Consider the following 26,675-nt stretch of genomic DNA (forward strand, 5'->3'; position numbering starts at 1 on the left):
CACATACAATTAAATTCAATGCAATGTTTGTCACCCGGTGGCTATTTTTGGTATTACGCCTAAACAAAATCTCATGGGAAAAGTTTTGTGATATCAACTTCAAATTTGGAACACAACTTGGTTAGATATATGGCTTTGATTTTATATTAATTTTAGAGTAAAATATATTTTGTAAAAATTAATATATATTTTATATAAAAGAATATTAAGTAGGCCCTACAGTATATTTGATTTACTGTAAATTTAAACTTCCATAACTTTTTCATACTTTCATTCTTTTGAAATGCTTTCACTTCAGCAATAATCTGCTGAGTGTTTTTTTTAATGATGTTGATGATGATATTATAATAAAGCTAATAAAAGATTTCCGCCACAGAATAAAAGGTAATTGCACCTTTTTATCTCACAATTCACATTTCTAAACTTCTTATATCCTGCAATTCTGACTTTTTTCTCCTAATTTCTAGCCTTGATTAATTTGGACAAAAATCATCCCTGCACAATGTCCATTGCATTGTGATGGTGGGAGTGTTCCTATGTGTGTATACAATGCAGTTTTCTCTAAGCGGTTCTCAGAATTGCGTCCTTGGGACGAGGGCACATTCATTTATATATATATATTTCCAGTGTGAAGTTTCCACAGTCTGTGTTGGTTTGGATTGGGGAGCCATGTCATCGGCTGGTGTTGGTCCACTGTGCTGTCCACTCAACGCAGCCGTCTACCAGGACATTTTCAGAGCACTTCATGCTTCCTTCAGCAGACAAGCTTTATGGAGATGCTGACTTCATTTTCCAGCAGGATTTGCACCGGCCCACACTGCCAAAATAACCAAAACCTGGTTCAATGACCATGGTATTACTGTGTAATTACTGTGTGATTTCATGTAATATTCAAATTTTCTGGGATTTTGATTTCGTGGGTTTCATAAGCTGCTAAGCCATAATCATCAAAATTATAACAAATAAAGGCTTGAAATATCTCACTTTGCATGTAATGAGTCTACTGTATATAATATATTAGTTTCACCTGTTAAGTTGAATTCTTGAAATAAATCAACTTTTTGATGATATTCTACTTTTACGACCAGCACCTGTATATATATATATATATATATATATGATGTGAATTGATAAATCATTTATAATAAATTATTTCTTTATTGCAATATTCAATAAAATCAAGAATTGTTCACTTGTCCATTTCATGGTGACTTTAATATGTTGTTCAGGCAACACATGCATACTATGATTATCTTCACTTTATGCATATTTATAATTAAACAAAATATGATATAAATCAAATAAAACTAATGCTAGCGTTATAGGGAATTTTATTGTTTAATGTCCAAAAACACACTGCATTCGTTTATTAATTAGCATTTATTCAGTGTTACACAGCCAATACATTTTGAACATTACAGATTCTTTAACCATGTACAGTATTTGTTTGTTTGTTTGTTTATTTATTTAAAAGGGGGGACAATGCACATTAATGAACAAAAGGACAATGTCCAAATGTAAATGAGCCAGATTTAGCCGTACAGACTAATTTTCATCTGGAGTCCCTGGTCATTTCCAAGTCATTAGTACAGAAAACTGAACACATCAAGCATCAACCAGGATCTGCCCCAAAACACCCAATCTAGTGTTGATAAAGAAAGAGAAGTACTTTGTAGATCGATTGTGTGAATCTCAATAGAGTTCTACGCGGAACCAGGATCTGCCCGAGAACACATAACCTGTGTAGAGAAATAGAGTTAGTGATCGATTATGTGATACTTGTAATCAGGAGTTTTAAAGCTGCGATTCCTCAGGGAGCCACAAGGGAGCGCTAGAGGTCCGTGGAAAACTCGAGAGAGGAGAAAAGTAAATAACGTGATTAAAATAAAATAAATAAATAAGTACATTAGGTTAAAATACAGTTTTGTTTAAATACAAAGAAACATTGATTAAAATAAGTTAATGAGTAAAATAATTAAATAACATTTGATTCAAATAAATTTGATTTAGATAAATAAAAATAAGAAAAGTAATCTGTGGTTTCATCATTTGAATATGCAAACGCTCAGCAAATGAACAGAAGCGCGGTTTACCTTAAACGAAAGTGTGAAGCCTGATTTATTTAAGCCGGTTCATGAAGAATTATTAAAGTAAAAATGTTTAATAGTTTGTTTTAGAGAGCAAATTTATTCTACAATAACCTTATAAGGATAATATTTTCATTTATTTATACACGTTACATTATAAATAAACACAATTTGTGTAAAATAAATAATATCAACCAAACGGGAAATGTCACAACCTGGGAGTTCAGCTGGCAATAACTATGATAACTATAACAATAAATGTAATGCTGACTGTAATGATAACTATAATTGTAAGGAACATCTCCTGACTGAGTGAAACACTGAACTCTCCTCACCGTCACTGTGCACAGCGGCGCGCGTGACCCGTACTGAGAGCGCGCCCACTATCGGGTCATGCCTTAAACTTAAAGATACAAAACCTCTCATTTTTATGTTTCATGTTGTTCTTATTAATAATAATCGTATCGATTTTATTAATGTTAGTATTATATAGTTTATATTTTCAGTGACAAATAATGGGCAACGTAAAGCAACCTTCAGGTTAAGTTTTGGCTGTTGTCTAGCGCCCTCTTTCAGTTAATAATGATATTACAATTATGACGGGAACATCTCGTGTGCTTAAAATATGGTGTAAATAAAGTGTTTTTAAATGTTAGACATGTTAGAAGTGATTATGGTTCTTTAACTACAATGCATTAACTAACATAACTAACGAACAAAACATTTTTGTTTCAATGTTTATTAATCTTCGTTAAGTTATTAAAAATAGTTAGATAATGAAAATGCAACTGTTCATTGTTATTTCATGTTCATTTAGGTCCATTAAATAATAGGCTATTGATAGATACGACTTTTGTTGAATCTGTTGGTAAATGTTGTAATTAACAAAGATTGATAAATGCTAGAATTTTTCATAAACTGATGTTAACAAATGCTACCTTATTTAAAGTGGTTAACACTTTATTTTACAGTTTTCTGGTAACACATGTTACATGTAGTTACTGTACAATAACTATAAATAATGCATAATTAGGCTACATGCAACTAACCCTAAACCAAACCCTCATCCTATAGGTAGTACATGTAGTTAATTATTTTTACAGTAAAAAATACTAGGAAGTCATTCTTTAAAACATCTTCTTCTTTTGTGTTCATTAGAAGAAAGAAACTCATACGAGTTTGGAACAACTTGAGGGTCAGTAAGTAATGAAGACAACATTTTCATTTTTGGGTGAAGTATCCCTTTAAGATAACAGGACGACGAACTGGCGACAACTACCCTAAATAATCCTAACTACTAAAAACCTCTAATATTCTTTCTGTTTTAACTGTAGTGATCTTCAGAAGAACGGTCTTGTCACTATGGTTATTGTGTTACGGTTATTGTACCTATGAAAAGTTTCAGTCTGGATTCAGACCGCATCATAGCACTGAAACTGCGCTTGTTAAAATCACAAATGATTTACTTTTAGCTTCTGACCAAGGCTGTATCTCAATAGTTTACTTGATCTTAGTGCTGCGTTCGATTCTATAGATCATACATTACTCTTAGATCGACTACAAAATTATACTGGTGTTCAAGGACAAGCACTAAGCTGGTTCAAATCATACCTATCTGACCGCTACCATTTTGTCTATTTAAATGGAGAAAAATCGATCATAACTCCAGTAAACTATGGAGTGCCGCAGGGATCTGTATTAGGCCCTCTGTTATTTTCCATATATATGATGCCACTTGGAAATATTATAAGGAAACATGGAATTAGTTTCCATTGTTATGCTGATGACACTCAAATATATATTTCATCACGGCCGGATGAAAACGCTAAATTTTCCAAATTGACAGAGTGTGTTAAAGATATAAAAGATTGGATGACGCGTAATTTTCTTTTATTAAATCCAGACAAGACAGAGGTAATACTTATCGGTTAAAAAAACCGCCCACAAAACATCGCACAATACAACTTTAACATCATAGGATGTCCTGTTACTTTATCCTCTACAGTAAAAGACCTGGGTGTTATACTCGATTGCAACCTGTCTTTTGAAAATCATGTTTCATATGTTACAAAAACAGCCTTTTTCCACCTTAGAAACATTGCTAAGCTACGTAATATGCTATCAGTTTCTGATGCAGAAAAGTTAGTTCATGCATTCATGACCTCGAGACTGGATTACTGTAATGCTTTATTAGCTGGTTGTCCTGCATCCTCAATAAACAAGCTACAGTTAGTCCAAAATGCCGCCGCTAGAGTTCTTACGAGATCAAGAAAATATGATCATATAACACCGATTTTATCATCACTGCATTGGTTACCTATAAAGCTCCGTATTAATTATAAGATATTGCTACTGACTTACAAAGCCCTAAACGGCTTAGCTCCAGTCTATTTAACGGATCTTCTATCACCCTATAATCCATCGCGCTCTTTAAGATCACTAAATTCAAGGCTTTTGGTCATACCTAGGATATCCAGAACCACTAAAGGAGGGAGAGCATTTTCACATTTGGCTCCAAAACTCTGGAATAGTCTTCCTGATACTGTTCGTTGCTCAGACTCGCTCTCCCAGTTTAAAACTATATTAAAGTCGCATCTCTTCAGCCAGGCATTCTTATAATCCTACAGTTCAAACTACAATCCGGCCTCTAGCTCATAAATGCCAGAGGAGAACTGGCCCCCGACTGAGCCTGGGTTCTCCCAAGGTTTTTTTTCTCCATTAGGTCACCTGATGGAGTTTTAGGACACCATTAGGTCACTTGATGGAGTTTTTCGGTTCCTTGCCACTGTTGCCTTTGGCTTGCTCAGTTGGGGATATTTTGGGGATATTTAATTTAATTTTATCAATCAATAAATTCCTCTTGAAAAAAAAAACTTTGTTGTATTATTTTAATTTAATATTGTGAAGCTGCTTTGATACAATCTGTATTGTGAAAAGCGCTATACAAATAAACTTGACTTGACTTGACTTTATTTTTCTCTCTGACCTTTTTTAATTTAATAGGTGCAACCACATCCAATGTTCTAGAGAGAATGGTGCTCATAGTGCTAGTTAGTTCTTCTAGTTCATCTGTTTGTTTGGGTTCAGGCAGCAGCTGAGACAGATTAGATAAGCAATTTGAGAAATTATCTATGGTGGATGGGATGATTGTTCTGCCTGGTTGATAACGCGACGCCGCATGACATATTACAGCAGTACGTAATATGCAAGTTACCATGTAGTGATCAGTGACTTCATCACTTTGTGGAATGATATCTATATCGGTTGGATCGGTTCCATGTGATATAATTAAATCGAGTGTATGATTAAGACGATGTGTTGGTCCGGTGACGTTTTGCTTGACCCCAAATGAATTTAATAAATCTGTAAACGCAGCTCCTAACGCATCATTTGGATTATCAACGTGTATGTTAAAATCTCCAACAATTAATGCTTTATCGACATTGACTAATAGGTCTGAGAGAAAATCTGCAAACTCTTTTAGGAAATCAGCGTAAGGCCCTGGCGGTCTATATACGGTAGCCAAGGCTAGAGATAATAGGGATGTTTTTCTAACATCTAAGAGCGTAACATTTAGTACAAGTACTTCAAATGAAATAAACTTATAACCCGTTTTCTGAGTAACATTGAGAATATCTCTATAAATGGTTGCAACACCGCACCACGACCAATCAGACGGGGCTCATGCTTATAACAGTATCCAGGAGGAGTAGACTCATTAATACCGAAATAATCATTTGGTTTAAGCCAGGTTTCAGTAAGGCAAAGTACATCGAAGCTATTATCTGTGACTATTTCATTTACAATAACTGCCTTAGGTGTGAGTGATCTAATGTTTAGAAGACCTAACTTTATGGTGCGTTCACACCGGACGCGAATAGCGCGTCAGGCGCGAGTGATTTCAATGTTAAGTCAATGCAAAAACGCGTTACGCGCGTAAAAAATTCCTGCGACGCGAATGAAGCGTAGAGCGCGGCGCGGTAGACGCGAATACGCCTCATTCGCGCGTCAAGTTCGCGCGAATGGAGCGAATTGAGCATCTGGCGCGTTAAGCGCGTTACGCGCGAATGTTTTATGTAGTGCTTTTTGTGCATTCTCGCGTTTGACGCGAAATCGCGTCTGCCGCCCGAGTTGAAAAATCTGAACTTCTGCGTCAATTCGCGCCGCGTTAACCAATCAGGAGCCTGCTTGCTGCACTGTCACGTGGTGAAGTGACAGTTTATAATGTTATTTTATGTTTGGCCTCAATAAATTATTTTGTAATATGACTAAAATGCTTGGTGTGCAAAGCAAATCTTTCACATAAAAACTCGATTTCAATATATTATGAGAGATACTTATTTTGTATTGAATGCTATTTATTCCATATCTATTCTAGATGATATGAAACATTATTATTCTAATGTAAAGACAACAAACACAATTTAGTGTATAAAAACTTTAAAAAAAATCACAGGACAGGTTTCACTTTTGGAGGCTGGCTCCATTTATTATCAAAACAAAAATAAATGACAGATTAGGTGGGTGCGGGCGAGGGTGAACCTCGCGCCGGGCTGTAGAGCGCGGGCTCGACAGGCATAGACCACTCGAGGCCGAGGCCTTATACGGCCTACGCTGTCCTCGTCAGCGTCCTCACCGTTAGGTCCACCAAACCTAGCTCCTGGAGCAAATTGTGAAACTCCTGAAACCCTCCGGAGGGTCTGGTGGACCCGAGTACAGCGACGATGTCCCCTACGCAGCTGTTTCTGCTCTCCAGAGCATATACGAGCGGTGACTCTCTCGATTAATGCTAATGCTAATGCTCGATAAACATCTAAAAAAGATGGCCGCCAACGGGTTTCGAAACTTTCGCCTCTGACGCGCGTAAATTTCGCTTCAAACTTTTGTTTTTACGCGCGTCAATTTCGCTCTTGACACGCGAATGTACACAAATGTGGTCAAGCGTCAAACTAGACGCGGCAGGCGCGAATTTGACGCGCTATTCGCGTCCGGTGTGAACGCACCATTAGAAATAGTTTTTGTTTACTAATAGCAACATTTTCTGTTTTAATAACAATTAGATTTTTCCTAGATCCTGCAGTAGAATTATTATTTGATCTCACTAAACGAGGAATAGACACGGTTTCTATGCAATGTTCTACACTAGTATTTATATCAGTTAAATCAGTAAAATTGGTGCAGCAGAGACTATGATTTGGACTTTTGGTTACTAGTCAAAGGGTATTTAACATTTTGGAGATCTTATCCAACAGAAGATCCGCTCCGAATCTGCTTGGGTGTAAGCCATCAGCACGGAAAAGCCTAGGACGCTCCCAAAACAGATTCCAATTATTTACAAAGAGCAGTTTCTGCTCATTGCACCATGACATTAACCATTCATTAAGCGCAAATAATCTGCTGAACTTTTCATGCCCTAATCGGTACGTGGGAAGCGGTCCTGACACAATGATCGTTGTTTCAGGCAATGTGCTGCGTACCGTATCGATTAGATTCCTGAAGTCTTTCTTCAGAATCTCCGTCTGGCGCAGCCTGATGTCGTTCACTCCCGCGTGCAGGACCACAGTTCCGACGCGCTCGTCACCGTTAGGATCTCGGGAACGCGAGCAGCGATTTAAGAAACATGAGCACCAGGAAAGCAGTGACTGTGCACCTTACTTTTACCTAACGTAGCGTGTACGTGCCGAACGATGGAAACGCCGATGATCACAGCATCGCGTTCTGTTTCGCGTAGAGGGGAGAAGCGGTTTTGTGTGGATAACTCGAAAACCGGGAGGGTCGGAGAAAGTCTTGGTCTAAATCTGACTCGCGTCTTCCGCTGCGGAACCACCCAGGCTTCGTGGTGGCGTGTTGGAGCCGGAGTGAACGAGACCATGGCTGATCGCGACCGATGCTGAGGAACGCACGGAGTAGACGCGGTCGGAGTCAGCGGGTTAGTAACGTTAAACACTGATTTGTGTGCATCGGCGCGTGATGTTTCAAGAGCCAAACACCGGTCTCTCAGCTCGGCCTGTCTCAATAAAAGGTCGTGGATCTGTTTCTCAACAGCTTCTAGCTCAGACTGCAGTGCGTGCAGCTCAAATGTGTCCTCACCTGCACCAAAAGGTAGACTACTTACATCTGATATATTCGCCATTTTAACAGATGGACAGTGAGTTAGCAACGAAGCTACCAGTGATGCTATCAATATTAATACTAATTTATGACTGAAGTCGTGGATATAATCCGTTTTTTTATTATTTTTTCATCTGCCCGGATCAGGCAGTTTAGGCGACCAGGGCGGATCAGGCAGAGCAGGCGACCAGGGCGGATCAGGCAGTTTAGGCGACCAGGGCGGATCAGGCTGTGCAGGCGACCAGGGCGGATCAGGCAGTTTAGGCGACCAGGGCGGATCAGGCAGAGCAGGCGACCAGGGCGGATCAGGCTGTGCAGGCGACCAGGGCTGTGCAGGCGACCAGGGCTCTGCAGGCAGAGCAGGCGACAAGGGCGGATCAGGCAGTGCAGGCGACCAGGGCGGATCAGGCTGTGCAGGCGACCAGGGCGGATCAGGCAGTTTAGGCGACCAGGGCGGATCAGGCAGTTTAGGCGACCAGGGTGGATCAGGCAGAGCAGGCGACCAGGGCGGATCAGGCAGTTTAGGCGACCAGGGTGGATCAGGCAGAGCAGGCAGAGCAGGCGACCAGGGCGGATCAGGCTGTGCAGGCGACCAGGGCGGATCAGGCTGTGCTGTCGCCTGAACTGCCTGATCCGCCCTGGTATCCTGCACAGCCTGCTCCGCCCTGGTCGCCTGCTCTGCCTGCTCCGTCCTGGTCGCCTGAATTGCCTGATCCGCCCTGGTCGCCTGCTCTGCCTGATCCGCCCTTGTCGCCTGAACTGCCTGCTCCGCCCTGGTCGCCTGCACAGCCTGATCCGCCCTGCTCGCCTGCTCTGCCTGATCCACCCTGGTTGCCTAAACTGCCTGATCCGCCCTGGTCGCCTGCACAGCCTGCTTCGCCCTGGTCGCCTGCTCTGCCTGATCCGCCCTTGTCGCCTGAACTGCCTGATCCGTCCTGGTCGCCTGCACAGCCTGATCCGCCCTTGTCGCCTGAACTGCCTGACCCACCCTGGTCGCCTGCTCTGCCTGATCCGCCCTTCTCGCCTGAACTGCCTGATCCGCCCTGGTCGCCTAAACTGCCTGATCCGCCCTGGTCGCCTGCACAGCCTGATCCACCCTTGTCGCCTGCTCTGCCTGCTCCGCCCTGGTCGCCTGCACAGCCTGATCCGCCCTGGTCGCCTGCTCTGGCTGATCCGCCCTGGTCGCCTAAACTGCCTGATCCGCCCTGGTCGACTGCACAGCCTGCTCCGCCCTGGTCGCCTGCTCTGCCTGCTCCGTCCTGGTCGCCTTAACTGCCTGATCCGCCCTGGTCGCCTGCTGTGCCTGATCCGCCCTTGTCGCCTGCTCTGCCTGCTCCGCCCTGGTCGCCTGCACAGCCTGATCCGCCCTGGTCGCCTGCTCTGCCTGATCCGCCCTGGTCGCCTAAACTGCCTGATCCGCCCTGGTCGACTGCACAGCCTGCTCCGCCCTGGTCGCCTGCTCCGTCCTGGTCGCCTGAACTGCCTGATCCGCCCTGGTCGCCTGCTGTGCCTGATCCGCCCTTGTCGCCTCAACTGCCTGATCCACCCTGGTCGCCAGCTCTGCCCTGGTCGCCTGCTCTGCCTGATCCGCCCTTGTCGCCTGAACTGCCTGATCCGCCCTGGTCGCCTGAACTGCCTGCTTCGCCTTGGTCGCCTGCTCTGCCTGATCCGCCCTTGTCGCCTGAACTGCCTGATCCGCCCTGGTCGCCTGAACTGCCTGCTTCGCCCTGGTCGCCTGCTCTGCCTGATCCGCCCTTGTCGCCTGAACTGCCTGATCCGTCCCGGTCGCCTGCACAGCCTGATCCGCCCTTGTCGCCTGAACTGCCTGATCCACCCTGGTCGCCTGCTCTGCCTGATCCGCCCTTGTCACCTGAACTGCCTGATCCGCCCTGGTCGCCTGAACTGCCTGCTTCGCCCTGGTCGCCTGCTCTTCCTGATCCGCCCTTGTCGCCTGAACTGCCTGCTCCGCCCTGGTCGCCTGCACAGCCTGATCCGCCCTGGTCGCCTGCTCTGCCTGATCCACCCTGGTCGCCTAAACTGCCTGATCCGCCCTGGTCGCCTGCACAGCCTGATCCACCCTTGTCGCCTGCTCTGCCTGCTCCGCCCTGGTCGCCTGCACTGCCTGATCCATCCTGGTCGCCTGCACAGCCTAATCCGCCCTGGTCGCCTAAACTGCCTGATCCGCCCTGGTCGCCTGCACAGCCTGATCCACCCTTGTCGCCTGCTCTGCCTGACTCCGCCCTGGTCGCCTGCACAGCCTGATCCGCCCTGGTCGCCTGCTCCGTCCTGGTCGCCTGAACTGCCTGATCCGCCCTGGTCGCCTGCTGTGCCTGATCCGCCCTTGTCGCCTGAACTGCCTGATCCACCCTGGTCGCCTGCTCTGCCTACTCTGCCCTGGTCGCCTGCTCTGCCTGATCCGCCCTTGTCGCCTGAACTGCCTGATCCGCCCTGGTCGCCTGAACTGCCTGCTTCGCCCTGGTCGCCTGCTCTGCCTGATCCGCCCTTGTCGCCTGAACTGCCTGCTCCGCCCTGGTCGCCTGCACAGCCTGATCCGCCCTGGTCGCCTGCTCTGCCTGATCCGCCCTGGTCGCCTGAACTGCCTGATCCGCCCTGGTCGCCTGAACTGCCTGCTTCGCCTTGGTCGCCTGCTCTGCCTGATCCGCCCTTGTCGCCTGAACTGCCTGATCCGCCCTGGTCGCCTGAACTGCCTGCTTCGCCCTGGTCGCCTGCTCTGCCTGATCCGCCCTTGTCGCCTGAACTGCCTGATCCGTCCCGGTCGCCTGCACAGCCTGATCCGCCCTTGTCGCCTGAACTGCCTGATCCACCCTGGTCGCCTGCTCTGCCTGATCCGCCCTTGTCACCTGAACTGCCTGATCCGCCCTGGTCGCCTGAACTGCCTGCTTCGCCCTGGTCGCCTGCTCTTCCTGATCCGCCCTTGTCGCCTGAACTGCCTGCTCCGCCCTGGTCGCCTGCACAGCCTGATCCGCCCTGGTCGCCTGCTCTGCCTGATCCACCCTGGTCGCCTAAACTGCCTGATCCGCCCTGGTCGCCTGCACAGCCTGATCCACCCTTGTCGCCTGCTCTGCCTGCTCCGCCCTGGTCGCCTGCACTGCCTGATCCATCCTGGTCGCCTGCACAGCCTAATCCGCCCTGGTCGCCTAAACTGCCTGATCCGCCCTGGTCGCCTGCACAGCCTGATCCACCCTTGTCGCCTGCTCTGCCTGACTCCGCCCTGGTCGCCTGCACAGCCTGATCCGCCCTGGTCGCCTGCTCCGTCCTGGTCGCCTGAACTGCCTGATCCGCCCTGGTCGCCTGCTGTGCCTGATCCGCCCTTGTCGCCTGAACTGCCTGATCCACCCTGGTCGCCTGCTCTGCCTACTCTGCCCTGGTCGCCTGCTCTGCCTGATCCGCCCTTGTCACCTGAACTGCCTGATCCGCCCTGGTCGCCTGAACTGCCTGCTTCGCCCTGGTCGCCTGCTCTGCCTGATCCGCCCTTGTCGCCTGAACTGCCTGCTCCGCCCTGGTCGCCTGCACAGCCTGATCCGCCCTGGTCGCCTGCTCTGCCTGATCCGCCCTGGTCGCCTAAACTGCCTGATCCGCCCTGGTCACCTGCATAGCATGATCAACCCTTGTCGCCTGCTCCGCCCTGGTCGCCTGCACTGCCTGATCCGCCCTGGTCGCCTGCACAGCCTAATCCGTCCTGGTCGCCTGAACTGCCTGAGAGCAGGCGACAAGGGCGGATTAGGCTGTGCAGGCGACCAGGGCGGAGCAGGCAGAGCAGGCGACCAGGGCGGATCAGGCAGTTTAGGCGACCAGGGCGGATCAGGCTGTGCAGGCGACCAGGGTGGATCAGGCAGTTTAGGCGACCAGGGCGGATCAGGCAGAGCAGGCGACCAGGGCGGATCAGGCTGTGCAGGCGACCAGGACGGAGCAGGCAGAGCATGCGACAAGGGCGGATCAGGCAGTGCAGGCGACAAGGGCGGATCAGGCAGTGCAGGCGACAAGGGCGGATCAGGCAGTTCAGGCGACCAGGGCGGATCAGGCAGTTTAGGCGACCAGGGCGGATCAGGCTGTGCAGGTGACCAGGGCGGATCAGGGCGGATCAGGCAGTTTAGGCGACCAGGGCGGATCAGGCTGTGCAGGCGACCAGGGCGGATCAGGCAGTTTAGGCGACCAGGGCGGATCAGGCAGAGCAGGCGACCAGGGCGGATCAGGCTGTGCAGGCGACCAGGACGGAGCAGGCAGAGCATGCGACAAGGGCGGATCAGGCAGTGCAGGCAACAAGGGCGGAACAGGCAGTGCAGGCGACAAGGGCGGATCAGGCAGTTCAGGCGACCAGGGCGGATCAGGCAGAGCAGGCGACCAGGGCGGAGCAGGCTGTGCAGGCGACCAGGGCGGAGCAGGCGACCAGGGCAGAGCAGGCTGTGCAGGCGACCAGGGCGGATCAGGCAGTTTAGGCGACCAGGGCGGACCAGGGCGGATCAGGCAGAGCAGGCGGCCAGGGTGGATCAGGCTGTGCAGGCGACCAGGGCGGATCAGGCAGTGCAGGCGACAAGGGCGGATCAGGCAGTGCATGCGACCAGGGCGGATCAGGCAGTTTAGGTGACCAGGGCGGATCAGGCAGAGCAGGCGACCAGGGCGGATCAGGCTGTGCAGGCGACAAGGGCGGATCAGGCAGTTCAGGCGACCAGGGTGGATCAGGCAGAGCAGGCGACCAGGGCAGAGCAGGCTGTGCAGGCGACCAGGGCGGAGCAGGCGACCAGGGCAGAGCAGGCTGTGCAGGCGACCAGGGCGGATCAGGCAGTTCAGGCGACAAGGGCGGATCAGGCAGTGCAGGCGACAAGGGCGGATCAGGCAGTTCAGGCGACCAGGGTGGATCAGGCAGTTTAGGCGACCAGGGCGGATCAGGCTGTGCAGGCGACCAGGGCGGATCAGGCAGTTTAGGCGACCAGGGCGGATCAGGCTGTGCAGGCGACCAGGGCGGATCAGGCAGTTTAGGCGACCAGGGCGGATCAGGCAGAGCAGGCGACCAGGGCGGATCAGGCTGTGCAGGCGACCAGGACGGAGCAGGCAGAGCATGCGACAAGGGCGGATCAGGCAGTGCAGGCGACAAGGGCAGATCAGGCAGTGCAGGCGACAAGGGCGGATCAGGCAGTTCAGGCGACCAGGGCGGATCAGGCAGAGCAGGCGACCAGGGCAGAGCAGGCTGTGCAGGCGACCAGGGCGGAGCAGGCGACCAGGGCAGAGCAGGCTGTGCAGGCGACCAGGGCGGATCAGGCAGTTTAGGCGACCAGGGCGGACCAGGGCGGATCAGGCAGAGCAGGCGACCAGGGCGGATCAGGCTGTGCAGGCGACCACGGCGGATCGGGCAGTGCAGGCGACCAGGGCGGATCAGGCAGTTTAGGCGACCAGGGCGGATCAGGCAGAGCAGGCGACCAGGGCGGATCAGGCAGTGCAGGCGACAAGGGCGGATCAGGCAGTTCAGGCGACCAGGGCGGATCAGGCAGAGCAGGCGACCAGGGCAGAGCAGGCTGTGCAGGCGACCAGGGCGGAGCAGGCGACCAGGGCAGAGCAGGCTGTGCAGGCGACCAGGGCGGATCAGGCAGTTTAGGCGACCAGGGCGGATCAGGCAGAGCAGGCGACCAGGGCGGATCAGGCTGTGCAGGCGACCAGGGCGGAGCAGGCAGAGCATGCGACAAGGGCGGATCAGGCTGTGCAGGCGACCAGGGCGGATCAGGCAGTTTAGGCGACCAGGGCGGATCAGGCAGAGCAGGCGACCAGGGCGGATCAGGCTGTGCAGGCGACCAGGGCGGAGCAGGCAGAGCGGGCGGATCAGGCAGAGCAGGCGACAAGGGCGGATCAGGCAGTGCAGGCGACCAGGGTGGATCAGGCTGTGCAGGCGACCAGGGCGGATCAGGCAGTTTAGGCGACCAGGGCGGAGCAGGCAGAGCATGCGACAAGGGCGGATCAGGCAGTGCAGGCGACAAGGGCGGATCAGGCAGTGTAGGCGACAAGGGCGGATCAGGCAGTTCAGGCGACAAGGGCGGATCAGGCAGTGCAGGCGACAAGGGCAGATCAGGCAGTTCAGGCGACCAGGGCGGATCAGGCAGTTTAGGCGACCAGGGCGGATCAGGCTGTGCAGGCGACCAGGGCGGTTCAGGCTGTGCAGGCGACCAGGGCGGAGCAGGCAGAGCATGCGACAAGGGCGGATCAGGCAGAGCAGGCGACAAGGGCGGATCAGGCAGTGCAGGCGACCAGGGTGGATCAGGCTGTGCAGGCGACCAGGGCGGATCAGGCAGTTTAGGCGACCAGGGCTAATCAGGCAGAGCAGGCGACCAGGGCGGATCAGGCTGTGCAGGCGACCAGGGCGGAGCAGGCAGAGCATGCGACAAGGGCGGATCAGGCAGTGCAGGCGACAAGGGCGGATCAGGCAGTGCAGGCGACAAGGGCGGATCAGGCAGTTCAGGCGACAAGGGCGGATCAGGCAGAGCAGGCGACCAGGGCAGAGCAGGCGACCAGGGTGGATCAGGCTGTGCAGGCGACCAGGGCGGATCAGGCAGTTTAGGCGACCAGGGCGGATCAGGCTGTGCAGGCGACCAGGGCGGAGCAGGCAGAGCATGCGACAAGGGCGGATCTGGCAGTGCAGGCGACAAGGGCGGATCAGGCAGTGCAGGCGACAAGGGCGGATCAGGCAGTGCTGTCGCCTGTACTGCCTGATCCGCCCTGGTCGCCTGAACTGCCTGATCCGCCCTGGTATCCTGCACAGCCTGCTCCGCCCTGGTCGCCTGCTCTGCCTGCTCCGTCCTGGTCGCCTGAACTGCCTGATCCGCCCTGGTCGTCTGCTCTGCCTGATTCGCCCTTGTCGCCTGAACTGCCTGATCCGCCCTGGTCGCCTGAACTGCCTGCTTTGCCCTGGTCGCCTGATCCGCCCTTGTCGCCTGAACTGCCTGATCCGTCCTGGTCGCCTGCACAGCCTGATCCGCCCTTGTCGCCTGAACTGCCTGATCCACCCTGGTCGCCTGCTCTGCCTGCTCTGCCCGGGTCGCCTGCTCTGCCTGATCCGCCCTTGTCGCCTGAACTGCCTGATCCGCCCTGGTCGCCTGAACTGCCTGCTTCGCCCTGGTCGCCTGCTCTGCCTGATCCGCCCTTGTCGCCTGAACTGCCTGCTCCGCCCTGGTCGCCTGCACAGCCTGATCCGCCCTGGTCGCCTGCTCTGCCTGATCCGCCCTGGTCGCCTAAACTGCCTGATCCGCCCTGGTCGCCTGCACAGCCTGATCCACCCTTGTCGCCTGCTCTGCCTGCTCCGCCCTGGTCGCCTGCACTGCCTGATCCACCCTGGTCGCCTGCACAGCCTAATCCGCCCTGGTCGCCTAAACTGCCTGATCCGCCCTGGTATCCTGCACAGCCTGATCCGTCCTGGTCGCCTGCTGTGCCTGATCCGCCCTTGTCGCCTGAACTGCCTGATCCACCCTGGTCGCCTGCTCTGCCCTGGTCGCCTGCTCTGCCTGATCCGCCCTGGTCGCCTGAACTGCCTGCTTCGCCCTGGTCGCCTGCTCTGCCTGATCCGCCCTTGTCGCCTGAACTGCCTGATCCGTCCTGGTCGCCTGCACAGCCTGATCTGCCCTTGTCGCCTGAACTGCCTGCTTCGCCCTGGTCGCCTGCTCTGCCTGATCCGCCCTTGTCGCCTGAACTGCCTGATCCGCCCTGGTCGCCTGCACAGCCTGATCCGCCCTGGTCGCCTGCTCTGCCTGATCCGCCCTGGTCGCCTAAACTGCCTGATCCGCCCTGGTCGCCAGCATAGACTGATCCACCCTTGTCGCCTGCTCTGCCTGCTCCGCCCTGGTCGCCTGCACTGCCTGATCCGCCCTGGTCGCCTGTACTGCCTGATCCGCCCTGGTCGCCTGAACTGCCTGATCCGCCCTGGTATCCTGCACAGCCTGCTCCGCCCTGGTCACCTGCTCTGCCTGCTCCGTCCTGGTCGCCTGAACTGCCTGATTCGCCCTGGTCGCCTGCTGTGCCTGATCCGCCCTTGTCGCCTGAACTGCCTGATCCACCCTGGTCGCCTGCTCTGCCTGCTCTGCCCTGGTCGCCTGCTCTGCCTGATTCGCCCTTGTCGCCTGAACTGCCTGATCCGCCCTGGTCGCCTGAACTGCCTGCTTTGCCCTGGTCGCCTGATCCGCCCTTGTCGCCTGAACTGCCTGATCCGTCCTGGTCGCCTGCACAGCCTGATCCGCCCTTGTCGCCTGAACTGCCTGATCCACCCTAGTCGCCTGCTCTGCCCTGGTCGCCTGCTCTGCCTGATCCGCCCTTGTCGCCTGAACTGCGTGATCCGCCCTGGTCGCCTGAACTGCCTGCTTCGCCCTGGTCGCCTGCTCTGCCTGATCCGCCCTGGTCGCCTAAACTGCCTGATCCACCCTGGTCGCCTGCACAGCCTAATCCGCCCTGGTCGCCTAAACTGCCTGATCCACCCTGGTCGCCTGCACAGCCTGATCCACCCTTGTCGCCTGCTCTGCCTGCTCCGCCCTGGTCGCCTGCACAGCCTGATCCGCCCTGGTCGCCTGCTCTGCCTGATCCGCCCTGGTCGCCTTGACTGCCTGATCCACCCTGGTCGCCTGCTCTGCCCTGGTCGCCTAAACTGCCTGATCCGCCCTGGTCGACTGCACAGCCTGCTCCGCCCTGGTCGCCTGCTCTGCCTGCTCCGTCCTGGTCGCCTGAACTGCCTGCTCCGCCCTGGTCGCCTGCACAGCCTGATCCGCCCTGGTCGCCTGCTCTGCCTGATCCGCCCTGGTCGCCTGAACTGCCTGATCCACCCTGGTCGCCTGCTCTGCCCTGGTCGCCTGCTCTGCCTGATCCGCCCTTGTCGCCTGAACTGCCTGATCCGCCCTGGTCGCCTGCACAGCCTGATCCGCCCTGGTCGCCTGCTCTGCCTGATCCGCCCTGGTCGCCTAAACTGCCTGATCCGCCCTGGTCGCCTGCACAGCCTGGTCCACCCTTGTCGCCTGCTCTGCCTGCTCCGCCCTGGTCGCCTGCACTGCCTGATCCACCCTGGTCACCTGCACAGCCTAATCCGCCCTGGTCGCCTAAACTGCCTGATCCGCCCTGGTCGCCTGCACAGCCTGGTCGCCTGCTCTGCCTGATCCGCCCTGGTCGCCTAAACTGCCTGATCTGCCCTGGTCGCCTGCACAGCCTGATCCACCCTTGTCACCTGCTCTGCCTGCTCCGCCCTGGTCGCCTGCACTGCCTGATCCACCCTGGTCGCCAGCAGAGCCTAATCCGCCCTGGTCGCCTAAACTGCCTGATCCGCCCTGGTCGCCTGCACAGCCTGATCCACCCTTGTCGCCTGCTCTGCCTGCTCCGCCCTGGTCGCCTGCACAGCCTGATCCGCCCTGGTCGCCTGCTCTGCCTGATCCGCCCTGGTCGCCTAAACTGCCTGATCCGCCCTGGTCGACTGCACAGCCTGCTCCGCCCCGGTCGCCTGCTCTGCCTGCTCCGTCCTGGTCGCCTGAACTGCCTGATCCGCCCTGGTCGCCTGCTGTGCCTGATCCGCCCTGGTCGCCTGCTGTGCCTGATCCGCCCTTGTCGCCTGAACTGCCTGATCCGCCCTGGTCGCCTGCTCTGCCCTGGTCGCTTGCTCTGCCTGATCCGCCCTTGTCGCCTGAACTGCCTGATTCGCCCTGGTCGCCTGAACTGCCTGCTTCGCCCTGGTCGCCTGCTCTGCCTGATCCACCCTTGTCTCCTGAACTGCCTGATCCGTCCTGGTCGCCTGCACAGCCTGATTCGCCCTTGTCGCCTGAACTGCCTGATCCACCCTGGTCGCCTGCTCTGCCCTGGTCGCCTGCTCTGCCTGCTCCGTCCTGGTCGCCTGAACTGCCTGATCCGCCCTGGTCGCCTGCTGTGCCTGATCCGCCCTTGTCGCCTCAACTGCCTGATCCACCCTGGTCGCCTGCTCTGCCCTGGTCGCCTGCTCTGCCTGATCCGCCCTTGTCGCCTGAACTGCCTGATCCGCCCTGGTCGCCTGAACTGCCTGCTTCGCCCTGGTCGCCTGCTCTGCCTGATCCGCCCTTGTCGCCTGAACTGCCTGATCCGCCCTGGTCGCCTGAACTGCCTGCTTCGCCCTGGTCGCCTGCACAGCCTGATCCGCCCTGGTCGCCTGCTCTGCCTGATCCATCCTGGTCGCCTAAACTGCCTGATCCGCCCTGGTCGCCTGCACAGCCTGATCCACCCTTGTCGCCTGCTCTGCCTGCTCCGCCCTGGTCGCCTGCACTGCCTGATCCACCCTGGTCGCCTGCACAGCCTAATCCGCCCTGGTCGCCTAAACTGCCTGATCCGCCCTGGTCGCCTGCACAGCCTTATCCACCCTTGTCGCCTGCTCTGCCTGCTCCGCCCTGGTCGCCTGCACAGCCTGATCCGCCCTGGTCGCCTGCTCTGCCTGATCCGCCCTGGTCGCCTAAACTGCCTGATCCGCCCTGGTCGCCTGCACAGCCTGCTCCGCCCTGGTCGCCTGCTCTGCCTGCTCCGCCCTGGTCGCCTGCTGTGCCTGATCCGCCCTTGTCGCCTGAACTGCTTGATCCACCCTGGTCGCCTGCTCTGCCTGCTCTGCCCTGGTCGCCTGCTCTGCCTGATCCGCCCTGGTCGCCTGAACTGCCTGCTTCGCCCTGGTCGCCTGCTCTGCCTGATCCGCCCTTGTCGCCTGAACTGCCTGATCCGTCCTGGTCGCCTGCACAGCCTGATCCGCCCTTGTCGCCTGAACTGCCTGATCCGCCCTTGTCGCCTGAACTGCCTGATCCGTCCTGGTCGCCTGCACAGCCTGATCCGCCCTTGTCGCCTGAACTGCCTGATCCACCCTAGTCGCCTGCTCTGCCCTGGTCGCCTGAACTGCCTGATCCGCCCTGGTCGCCTGCACAGCCTGATCCGCCCTGGTCGCCTGCTCTGCCTGATCCGCCCTGGTCGCCTAAACTGCCTGATCCGCCCTGGTCGACTGCACAGCCTGATCCACCCTTGTCGCCTGCTCTGCCTGCTCCGCCCTGGTCGCCTGCACTGCCTGATCCACCCTGGTCGCCTGCACAGCCTAATCCGCCCTGGTCGCCTAAACTGCCTGATCCGCCCTGGTCGCCTGCACAGCCTGATCCAACCTTGTCGCCTGCTCTGCCTGCTCCGCCCTGGTCGCCTGCACAGCCTGATCCGCCCTGGTCGCCTGCTCTGCCTGATCCGCCCTGGTCGCCTAAACTGCCTGATCCGTCCTGGTCGCCTGCACAGCCTGATCCGCCCTTGTCGCCTGAACTGCCTGATCCACCCTAGTCGCCTGCTCTGCCCTGGTCGCCTGAACTGCCTGATCCGCCCTGGTCGCCTGCACAGCCTGATCCGCCCTGGTCGCCTGCTCTGCCTGATCCGCCCTGGTCGCCTAAACTGCCTGATCCGCCCTGGTCGACTGCACAGCCTGCTCCGCCCTGGTCGCCTGCTCTGCCTGCTCCGTCCTGGTCGCCTGAACTGCCTGATCCGCCCTGGTCGCCTGCTGTGCCTGATCCGCCCTGGTCGCCTGCTGTGCCTGATCCGCCCTTGTCGCCTGAACTGCCTGCTTCGCCCTGGTCGCCTGCTCTGCCTGATCCGCCCTTGTCGCCTGAACTGCCTGATCCGTCCTGGTCGCCTGCACAGCCTGATCCGCCCTTGTCGCCTGAACTGCCTGATCCACCCTGGTCGCCTGCTCTGCCTGATCCGCCCTTGTCGCCTGAACTGCCTGATCCGCCCTGGTCGCCTGAACTGCCTGCTTCGCCCTGGTCGCCTGCTCTTCCTGATCCGCCCTGGTCGCCTAAACTGCCTGATCCGCCCTGGTCGCCTGCACAGCCTGATCCACCCTTGTCGCCTGCTCTGCCTGCTCCGCCCTGGTCGCCTGCACTGCCTGATCCACCCTGGTCGCCTGCACAGCCTAATCCGCCCTGGTCGCCTAAACTGCCTGATCCGCCCTGGTCGCCTGCACAGCCTTATCCACCCTTGTCGCCTGCTCTGCCTGCTCCGCCCTGGTCGCCTGCACAGCCTGATCCGCCCTGGTCGCCTGCTCTGCCTGATCCGCCCTGGTCGCCTAAACTGCCTGATCCGCCCTGGTCGCCTGCACAGCCTGCTCCGCCCTGGTCGCCTGCTCTGCCTGCTCCGCCCTGGTCGCCTGCTGTGCCTGATCCGCCCTTGTCGCCTGAACTGCTTGATCCACCCTGGTCGCCTGCTCTGCCTGCTCTGCCCTGGTCGCCTGCTCTGCCTGATCCGCCCTGGTCGCCTGAACTGCCTGCTTCGCCCTGGTCGCCTGCTCTGCCTGATCCGCCCTTGTCGCCTGAACTGCCTGATCCGTCCTGGTCGCCTGCACAGCCTGATCCGCCCTTGTCGCCTGAACTGCCTGATCCGCCCTTGTCGCCTGAACTGCCTGATCCGTCCTGGTCGCCTGCACAGCCTGATCCGCCCTTGTCGCCTGAACTGCCTGATCCACCCTAGTCGCCTGCTCTGCCCTGGTCGCCTGAACTGCCTGATCCGCCCTGGTCGCCTGCACAGCCTGATCCGCCCTGGTCGCCTGCTCTGCCTGATCCGCCCTGGTCGCCTAAACTGCCTGATCCGCCCTGGTCGACTGCACAGCCTGATCCACCCTTGTCGCCTGCTCTGCCTGCTCCGCCCTGGTCGCCTGCACTGCCTGATCCACCCTGGTCGCCTGCACAGCCTAATCCGCCCTGGTCGCCTAAACTGCCTGATCCGCCCTGGTCGCCTGCACAGCCTGATCCAACCTTGTCGCCTGCTCTGCCTGCTCCGCCCTGGTCGCCTGCACAGCCTGATCCGCCCTGGTCGCCTGCTCTGCCTGATCCGCCCTGGTCGCCTAAACTGCCTGATCCGTCCTGGTCGCCTGCACAGCCTGATCCGCCCTTGTCGCCTGAACTGCCTGATCCACCCTAGTCGCCTGCTCTGCCCTGGTCGCCTGAACTGCCTGATCCGCCCTGGTCGCCTGCACAGCCTGATCCGCCCTGGTCGCCTGCTCTGCCTGATCCGCCCTGGTCGCCTAAACTGCCTGATCCGCCCTGGTCGACTGCACAGCCTGCTCCGCCCTGGTCGCCTGCTCTGCCTGCTCCGTCCTGGTCGCCTGAACTGCCTGATCCGCCCTGGTCGCCTGCTGTGCCTGATCCGCCCTGGTCGCCTGCTGTGCCTGATCCGCCCTTGTCGCCTGAACTGCCTGCTTCGCCCTGGTCGCCTGCTCTGCCTGATCCGCCCTTGTCGCCTGAACTGCCTGATCCGTCCTGGTCGCCTGCACAGCCTGATCCGCCCTTGTCGCCTGAACTGCCTGATCCACCCTGGTCGCCTGCTCTGCCTGATCCGCCCTTGTCGCCTGAACTGCCTGATCCGCCCTGGTCGCCTGAACTGCCTGCTTCGCCCTGGTCGCCTGCTCTTCCTGATCCGCCCTGGTCGCCTAAACTGCCTGATCCGCCCTGGTCGCCTGCACAGCCTGATCCACCCTTGTCGCCTGCTCTGCCTGCTCCGCCCTGGTCGCCTGCACTGCCTGATCCACCCTGGTCGCCTGCACAGCCTAATCCGCCCTGGTCGCCTAAACTGCCTGATCCGCCCTGGTCGCCTGCACAGCCTGATCCAACCTTGTCGCCTGCTCTGCCTGCTCCGCCCTGGTCGCCTGCACAGCCTGATCCGCCCTGGTCGCCTGCTCTGCCTGATCCGCCCTGGTCGCCTAAACTGCCTGATCCGCCCTGGTCGCCTGCACAGCCTGCTCCGCCCTGGTCGCCTGCTCTGCCTGCTCCGTCCTGGTCGCCTGAACTGCCTGATCCGCCCTGGTCGCCTGCTGTGGAGGCGGAGCAGGCAGTTCAGGCGACAAGGGCGGATCAGGCTGTGCAGGCGACCAGGACGGATCAGGCAGTGCAGGCGACCAGGGCGGATCAGGCTGTGCAGGCGACCAGCGCGGAGCAGGCAGAGCAGGCGACCAGGGCGGATCAGGCTGTGCAGGCGACCAGGGCGGATCAGGCTGTGCAGGCGACCAGGGCGGATCAGGCAGTGCAGGCGACCAGGGCGGATCAGGCTGTGCAGGCGACCAGGGTGGATCAGACAGTTCAGGAGACCAGGGCGAATCAGGCAGAGCAGGCGACCAGGGTGGAGCAGGCAGTTCAGGCGACCAGGGCGGAGACGACCCTTCAGGCGGCCAGGGGTTTAAACCAATCATGATGTAAAATGGCATCTAAGGTGATCCCTGACCCTCTGTCATTAAGTTTCTCAAGAATATCCAGGCATTCTGTCAAAGTTTTCAGAAGACAGTTGATTAGTCACGTTTTCTCCTTATAGACACTCACAAACTTTTTGAATCTTTCTCAAAGATTTTGAGAAATGTAGTTCATGTAAGGCCATGTTACCATTAAATACACTGCATTTCTTGCTGTTACTATGATATTCTCTGGATGCCCATGAACATTTATTCATTGCTAAACATTCATTGTCAATCCGCTGTGTTTTACACATTGCTCATCATTGACACTAATAATTTTACTGAGCTCTTCATGTTTTTAAGCAATGTTATTTCCATTTCGTTCTTGTTGCTGGTCTCACCTTTGGACAGATGTGGCCTTTGCCAAAACCAACGGCCTATTCTTTTGACCAGCTGATCCAGCAGTAGGTGTATGTCCTCAGTCGGGACCCACTCAGCGGACTTTCTGACCTCTGTTTTTAATATGGCTTCATCAGCACCTGTAAGAATACATTTCCAGTGTTTAGTAAAACATCATCAAACACATCAACAGTGAACGGTGTGCGAGAAGTCGACTCACGTCTTTCTTCAAGGATCAGTGCGTCTCCGAAGTCCATCAGCTTGACTTTCAGGGTGTTCGGGTAGATCAGAACGTTCTTCATGTGTGTTTTGTGATAAACACCATGATCCATGCAGTGCTTCAGCGCAACAACGAGCTGCTGAACGATGTTTTTCACTACCTGTTCCGTCAGAGAACCTCGGTTACGTTTGCAGAACTCCAACAAGGTCATTCTGTCAGGTGGACATTCCAGAACCAGGATGTCTTGATCATTCAGGATATACATGCCATATAACTGTATGATGTGTGTGCTAGTTGGAGACTTTTGTAGCATCAACATTGCAGCTGCCTCTGGACTCAAAGGTATTGGATACCCTGGCTAAAGAAAAGAGATTGACAGAAGATTAGTTAGGGGGGGCTAAACCACATACTTTGGGCTTAAAGAGTTAATTAAAAATGAAAGCAATTTACTTTACAACTGATGTTTCTAGGCTTTCAACTATATCTTATACTGTACAGGTGTATCAATTACCAAATTACAATTTAATAAAACGATTCTTGGAGAATTTCATGAAGAATAAAGTTGTCAACTTACCAATTTCACCAGCTTCTCAGGCCGGCTCTTCTTAATACAACGGATGATCACCTAAAAAATGAAGAAAATTGTTGCAAACGTAAGTAATCTGATCCATTTTTGTTTGTGTGCATGGTAATCTACAATCTTTACATTTCTGATCAAAACTGTAAACACTGATGTTTATGTTAGTGTTTAGTGAGTGGTTTATGTTAGTGTTTAGTTAGTGGTAGTGTTAGTGCTAAAGATAGAAGGAAACAAGAGGGGAAAAGTTTGAGCAACATACTTGTTTCTCATCCGAGATTCGAACTCCCTTATAATCACTGCGATCGCCTCTGGATTTCAGTTTCCGTCCCACTTCATAAAGAGATTCAAATGATCCTGAAAAACACACGTTAGCATGTTAATATACAGCATGAGACTGATCTCCAGCAGCAAACACACCTGAGATCAGGTGAGGAACCGACAGGAGTAGAGATTAAACTAAAGCCAGAAGCATCAGGCAGAAATGGAGATGAATCAGAGTGATAATAATAAACACTCACTGTCTCTCCGTATGAAGTTGTGCGGGACTCGAGCGGTTGTGTCGGCCTGGATTAGGATTCGAGCGCGGCGGGTCTGTCGGCCTGGACTTGAGCGGGGCGGGTCTGTCGGCCTGGACTCGAGCGGGTCTGTCGGCCTGGTCTCGAGCGGGTCTGTCGGCCTGGTCTCGAGCGGGTCTGTCGGCCTGGTCTCGAGCGGGTCTGTCGGCCTGGACTCGAGCGGGTCTGTCGGCCTGGTCTCGAGCGGGTCTGTCGGCCTGGTCTCGAGCGGGTCTGTCGGCCTGGACTCGAGCGGGTCTGTCGGCCTGGACTCGAGCGGGTCTGTCGGCCTGGACTCGAGCGGGTCTGTCGGCCCGGACTCGAGCGGGGCGGGTCTGTCGGCCCGGACTCGAGCGGGTCTGTCGGCCCGGACTCGAGCGGGTCTGTCGGCCCGGACTCGAGCGGGTCTGTCGGCCCGGACTCGAGCGGGTCTGTCGGCCCGGACTCGAGCGGGTCTGTCGGCCCGGACTCGAGCGGGGCTGTCGGCCCGGACTCGAGCGGGGCTGTCGGCCTGGACTCGAGCGGGGCGGGTCTGTCGGCCTGGACTCGAGCGGGGCGGGTCTGTCGGCCTGGACTCGAGCGGGTCTGTCGGTCTGGTCTCGAGCGGGTCTGTCGGCCTGGACTCGAGCGGGTCTGTCGGCCTGGACTCGAGCGGGTCTGTCGGCCTGGACTCGAGCGGGTCTGTCGGCCTGGACTCGAGCGGGTCTGTCGGCCTGGTCTCGAGCGGGTCTGTCGGCCTGGTCTCGAGCGGGTCTGTCGGCCTGGTCTCGAGCGGGTCTGTAGGCCTGGTCTCGAGCGGGTCTGTCAGCTCGACACTGGGTGTGTGTGGAAGCTCTTGCGACGGCACAAAAGCACACACTTTGGTTTCGTTGGTTTGGAAGAGGCGTTTCCCAGCATTCCACACTCTCGAGACGCCAGCACGGAAACTCATCAATCTTGATTGCTTTTCTGCAAACAACAATATTGATTAGAAACATGTGTTTTATTAGCACAGATTACAGCTGAGTGATTGTCCTCATGTACAGCTGCTTTATGTTGCTAGTTCAAAACAAATGGGGGAAAACATTTGTGAAAAACAATATTTTATTCATATGTTATGCTATGTCCTCTGCAGTGGACACCGGGACTCAGTTGTTTAAAAATAAAAGGAATTTATTTTAGGATTAATTTATTTTTCATTCACCAATCAATTTTTAGGTTTCAGGATTTTTTTTTTTTACCAAGCTTTGTATAATTGATACATGAACTGATATGCCATTTTACTTTATGCAATATGAGGGTAAAATGGCCATAAATGTCATTCCCATTCAGTACAATGTATCAATACACTGTATCTAATTTGCATATTTATGCATTTTTCAAAGCAGCTTTACAGAAAGTGCATGAGTCCATATTACAATTTAGAGTCTGTTATCAGAGGAAACGAAGTTATGCATTTTAGAAATGTACATATAGTCACAGTTAGCTAAAAATGTTTTAATTTAAACAATGTAATAATTTAATGCAGAAACAATGAGCTCATTGAAGTAATGAATACTTGTTTGTTAACAAATGATTATGACATTTAGAAAATATAGCATTGGTGCCAAATTTAGCTAAATATTCTCTATAACAATGTTAACGTGCTATGATCATTAAATGGCTTTCCTGAGGTAAACATAACGCTATGTGTCATATGTTCTCCAGCTGTTTATTTGACCATTTCCACGGGTGAAAAACACTGAATGATCGACATTCTGTATGAGGCAGAAACATTTCGGTAAGTTGTAGCCTACTGTATCTTTCAACACACCTATCGTTCATTCGTGTTTATTTACTATTAACTAGTAGTAGTAAGAGTAAGAGATGATCGGTTCACGTGCGTCCTCACATTTACAAGCGCCAAAACTGTATTGTTTGAATTTCTCAATAAAATTGACAGAATTTGAGAGGTTCATATTAATTTGTTTCATATCAAAAGTGTGTGTGTGTGTGTGTGTTTGTGTGTGTGTGTGAAAGCACCGGGGGTGTTGTTCTCCCACGCGACTCTAGGGAGAGCAGGAGCTTCACTCTCCTCTGCTGTGTTTCTCTCCTCAACAGCGCCACTCAGCGGCTCCTCCGACACTGAACTGCAGATCTCCTCATCCATTTGGAAGCATACAGACATCGTGCCTCTGCAGATCCTGTACTTATCACTGTTTAACTAATAACTCTGAGTCTGAGTTTCTACACTGTTTGACTAATAACTCTGAGTTTCTACACTGTTTGACTAATAACTCTGAGTCCGAGTTTCTACACTGTTTGACTAATAAGTAATAACTAATAAAGGTAATCGCTGCACTGACCTGAACAACTCGGCCTGTGACGTCATATGGAGCACGCGCTGCCTGTGACGTCACAGCGGCTGCTCTGGGCGCGTTTATTTAAAATAAACAGCATTTATTTAAAATAGAATATTTTCTAACATTATAAATGTCTTTACTGTAACTTTTGATCAGTTTAACTCATCCTTTATGAATAAAAGTATTGATTTATTTTATTTATATCCCCCCAAAATAAAATTAAAATTCTTACT

The 26,675-nt window shown here is 54.1% G+C and overlaps 1 protein-coding gene across 1 annotated transcript; it reads right to left on the reverse strand.

Moving 5' to 3' along the window:
- Positions 1-1,375: 1,375 nt before the first annotated feature.
- LOC309478466 (uncharacterized protein) lies at positions 1,376-26,277 on the reverse strand. Its single transcript, XM_082142054.1, has 7 exons — positions 26,123-26,277; positions 24,086-25,069; positions 23,827-23,921; positions 23,562-23,612; positions 22,988-23,345; positions 22,770-22,907; positions 1,376-1,739 (listed from the first exon to the last, which is right to left on the reverse strand). The coding sequence occupies exons 1-7, from the start codon at positions 26,265-26,267 to the stop codon at positions 1,693-1,695; spliced, it is 1,818 nt and encodes a 605-aa protein (XP_081998180.1). The 5' UTR covers positions 26,268-26,277; the 3' UTR covers positions 1,376-1,692.
- Between the last annotated feature and the right edge of the window lie 398 nt (positions 26,278-26,675).

The sequence above is a fragment of the Leuciscus leuciscus genome (genome assembly GCF_965113295.1).
Source record: "Leuciscus leuciscus genome assembly, chromosome: 16".
In the NCBI taxonomy this organism is placed as follows: domain Eukaryota; kingdom Metazoa; phylum Chordata; class Actinopteri; order Cypriniformes; family Leuciscidae; genus Leuciscus; species Leuciscus leuciscus.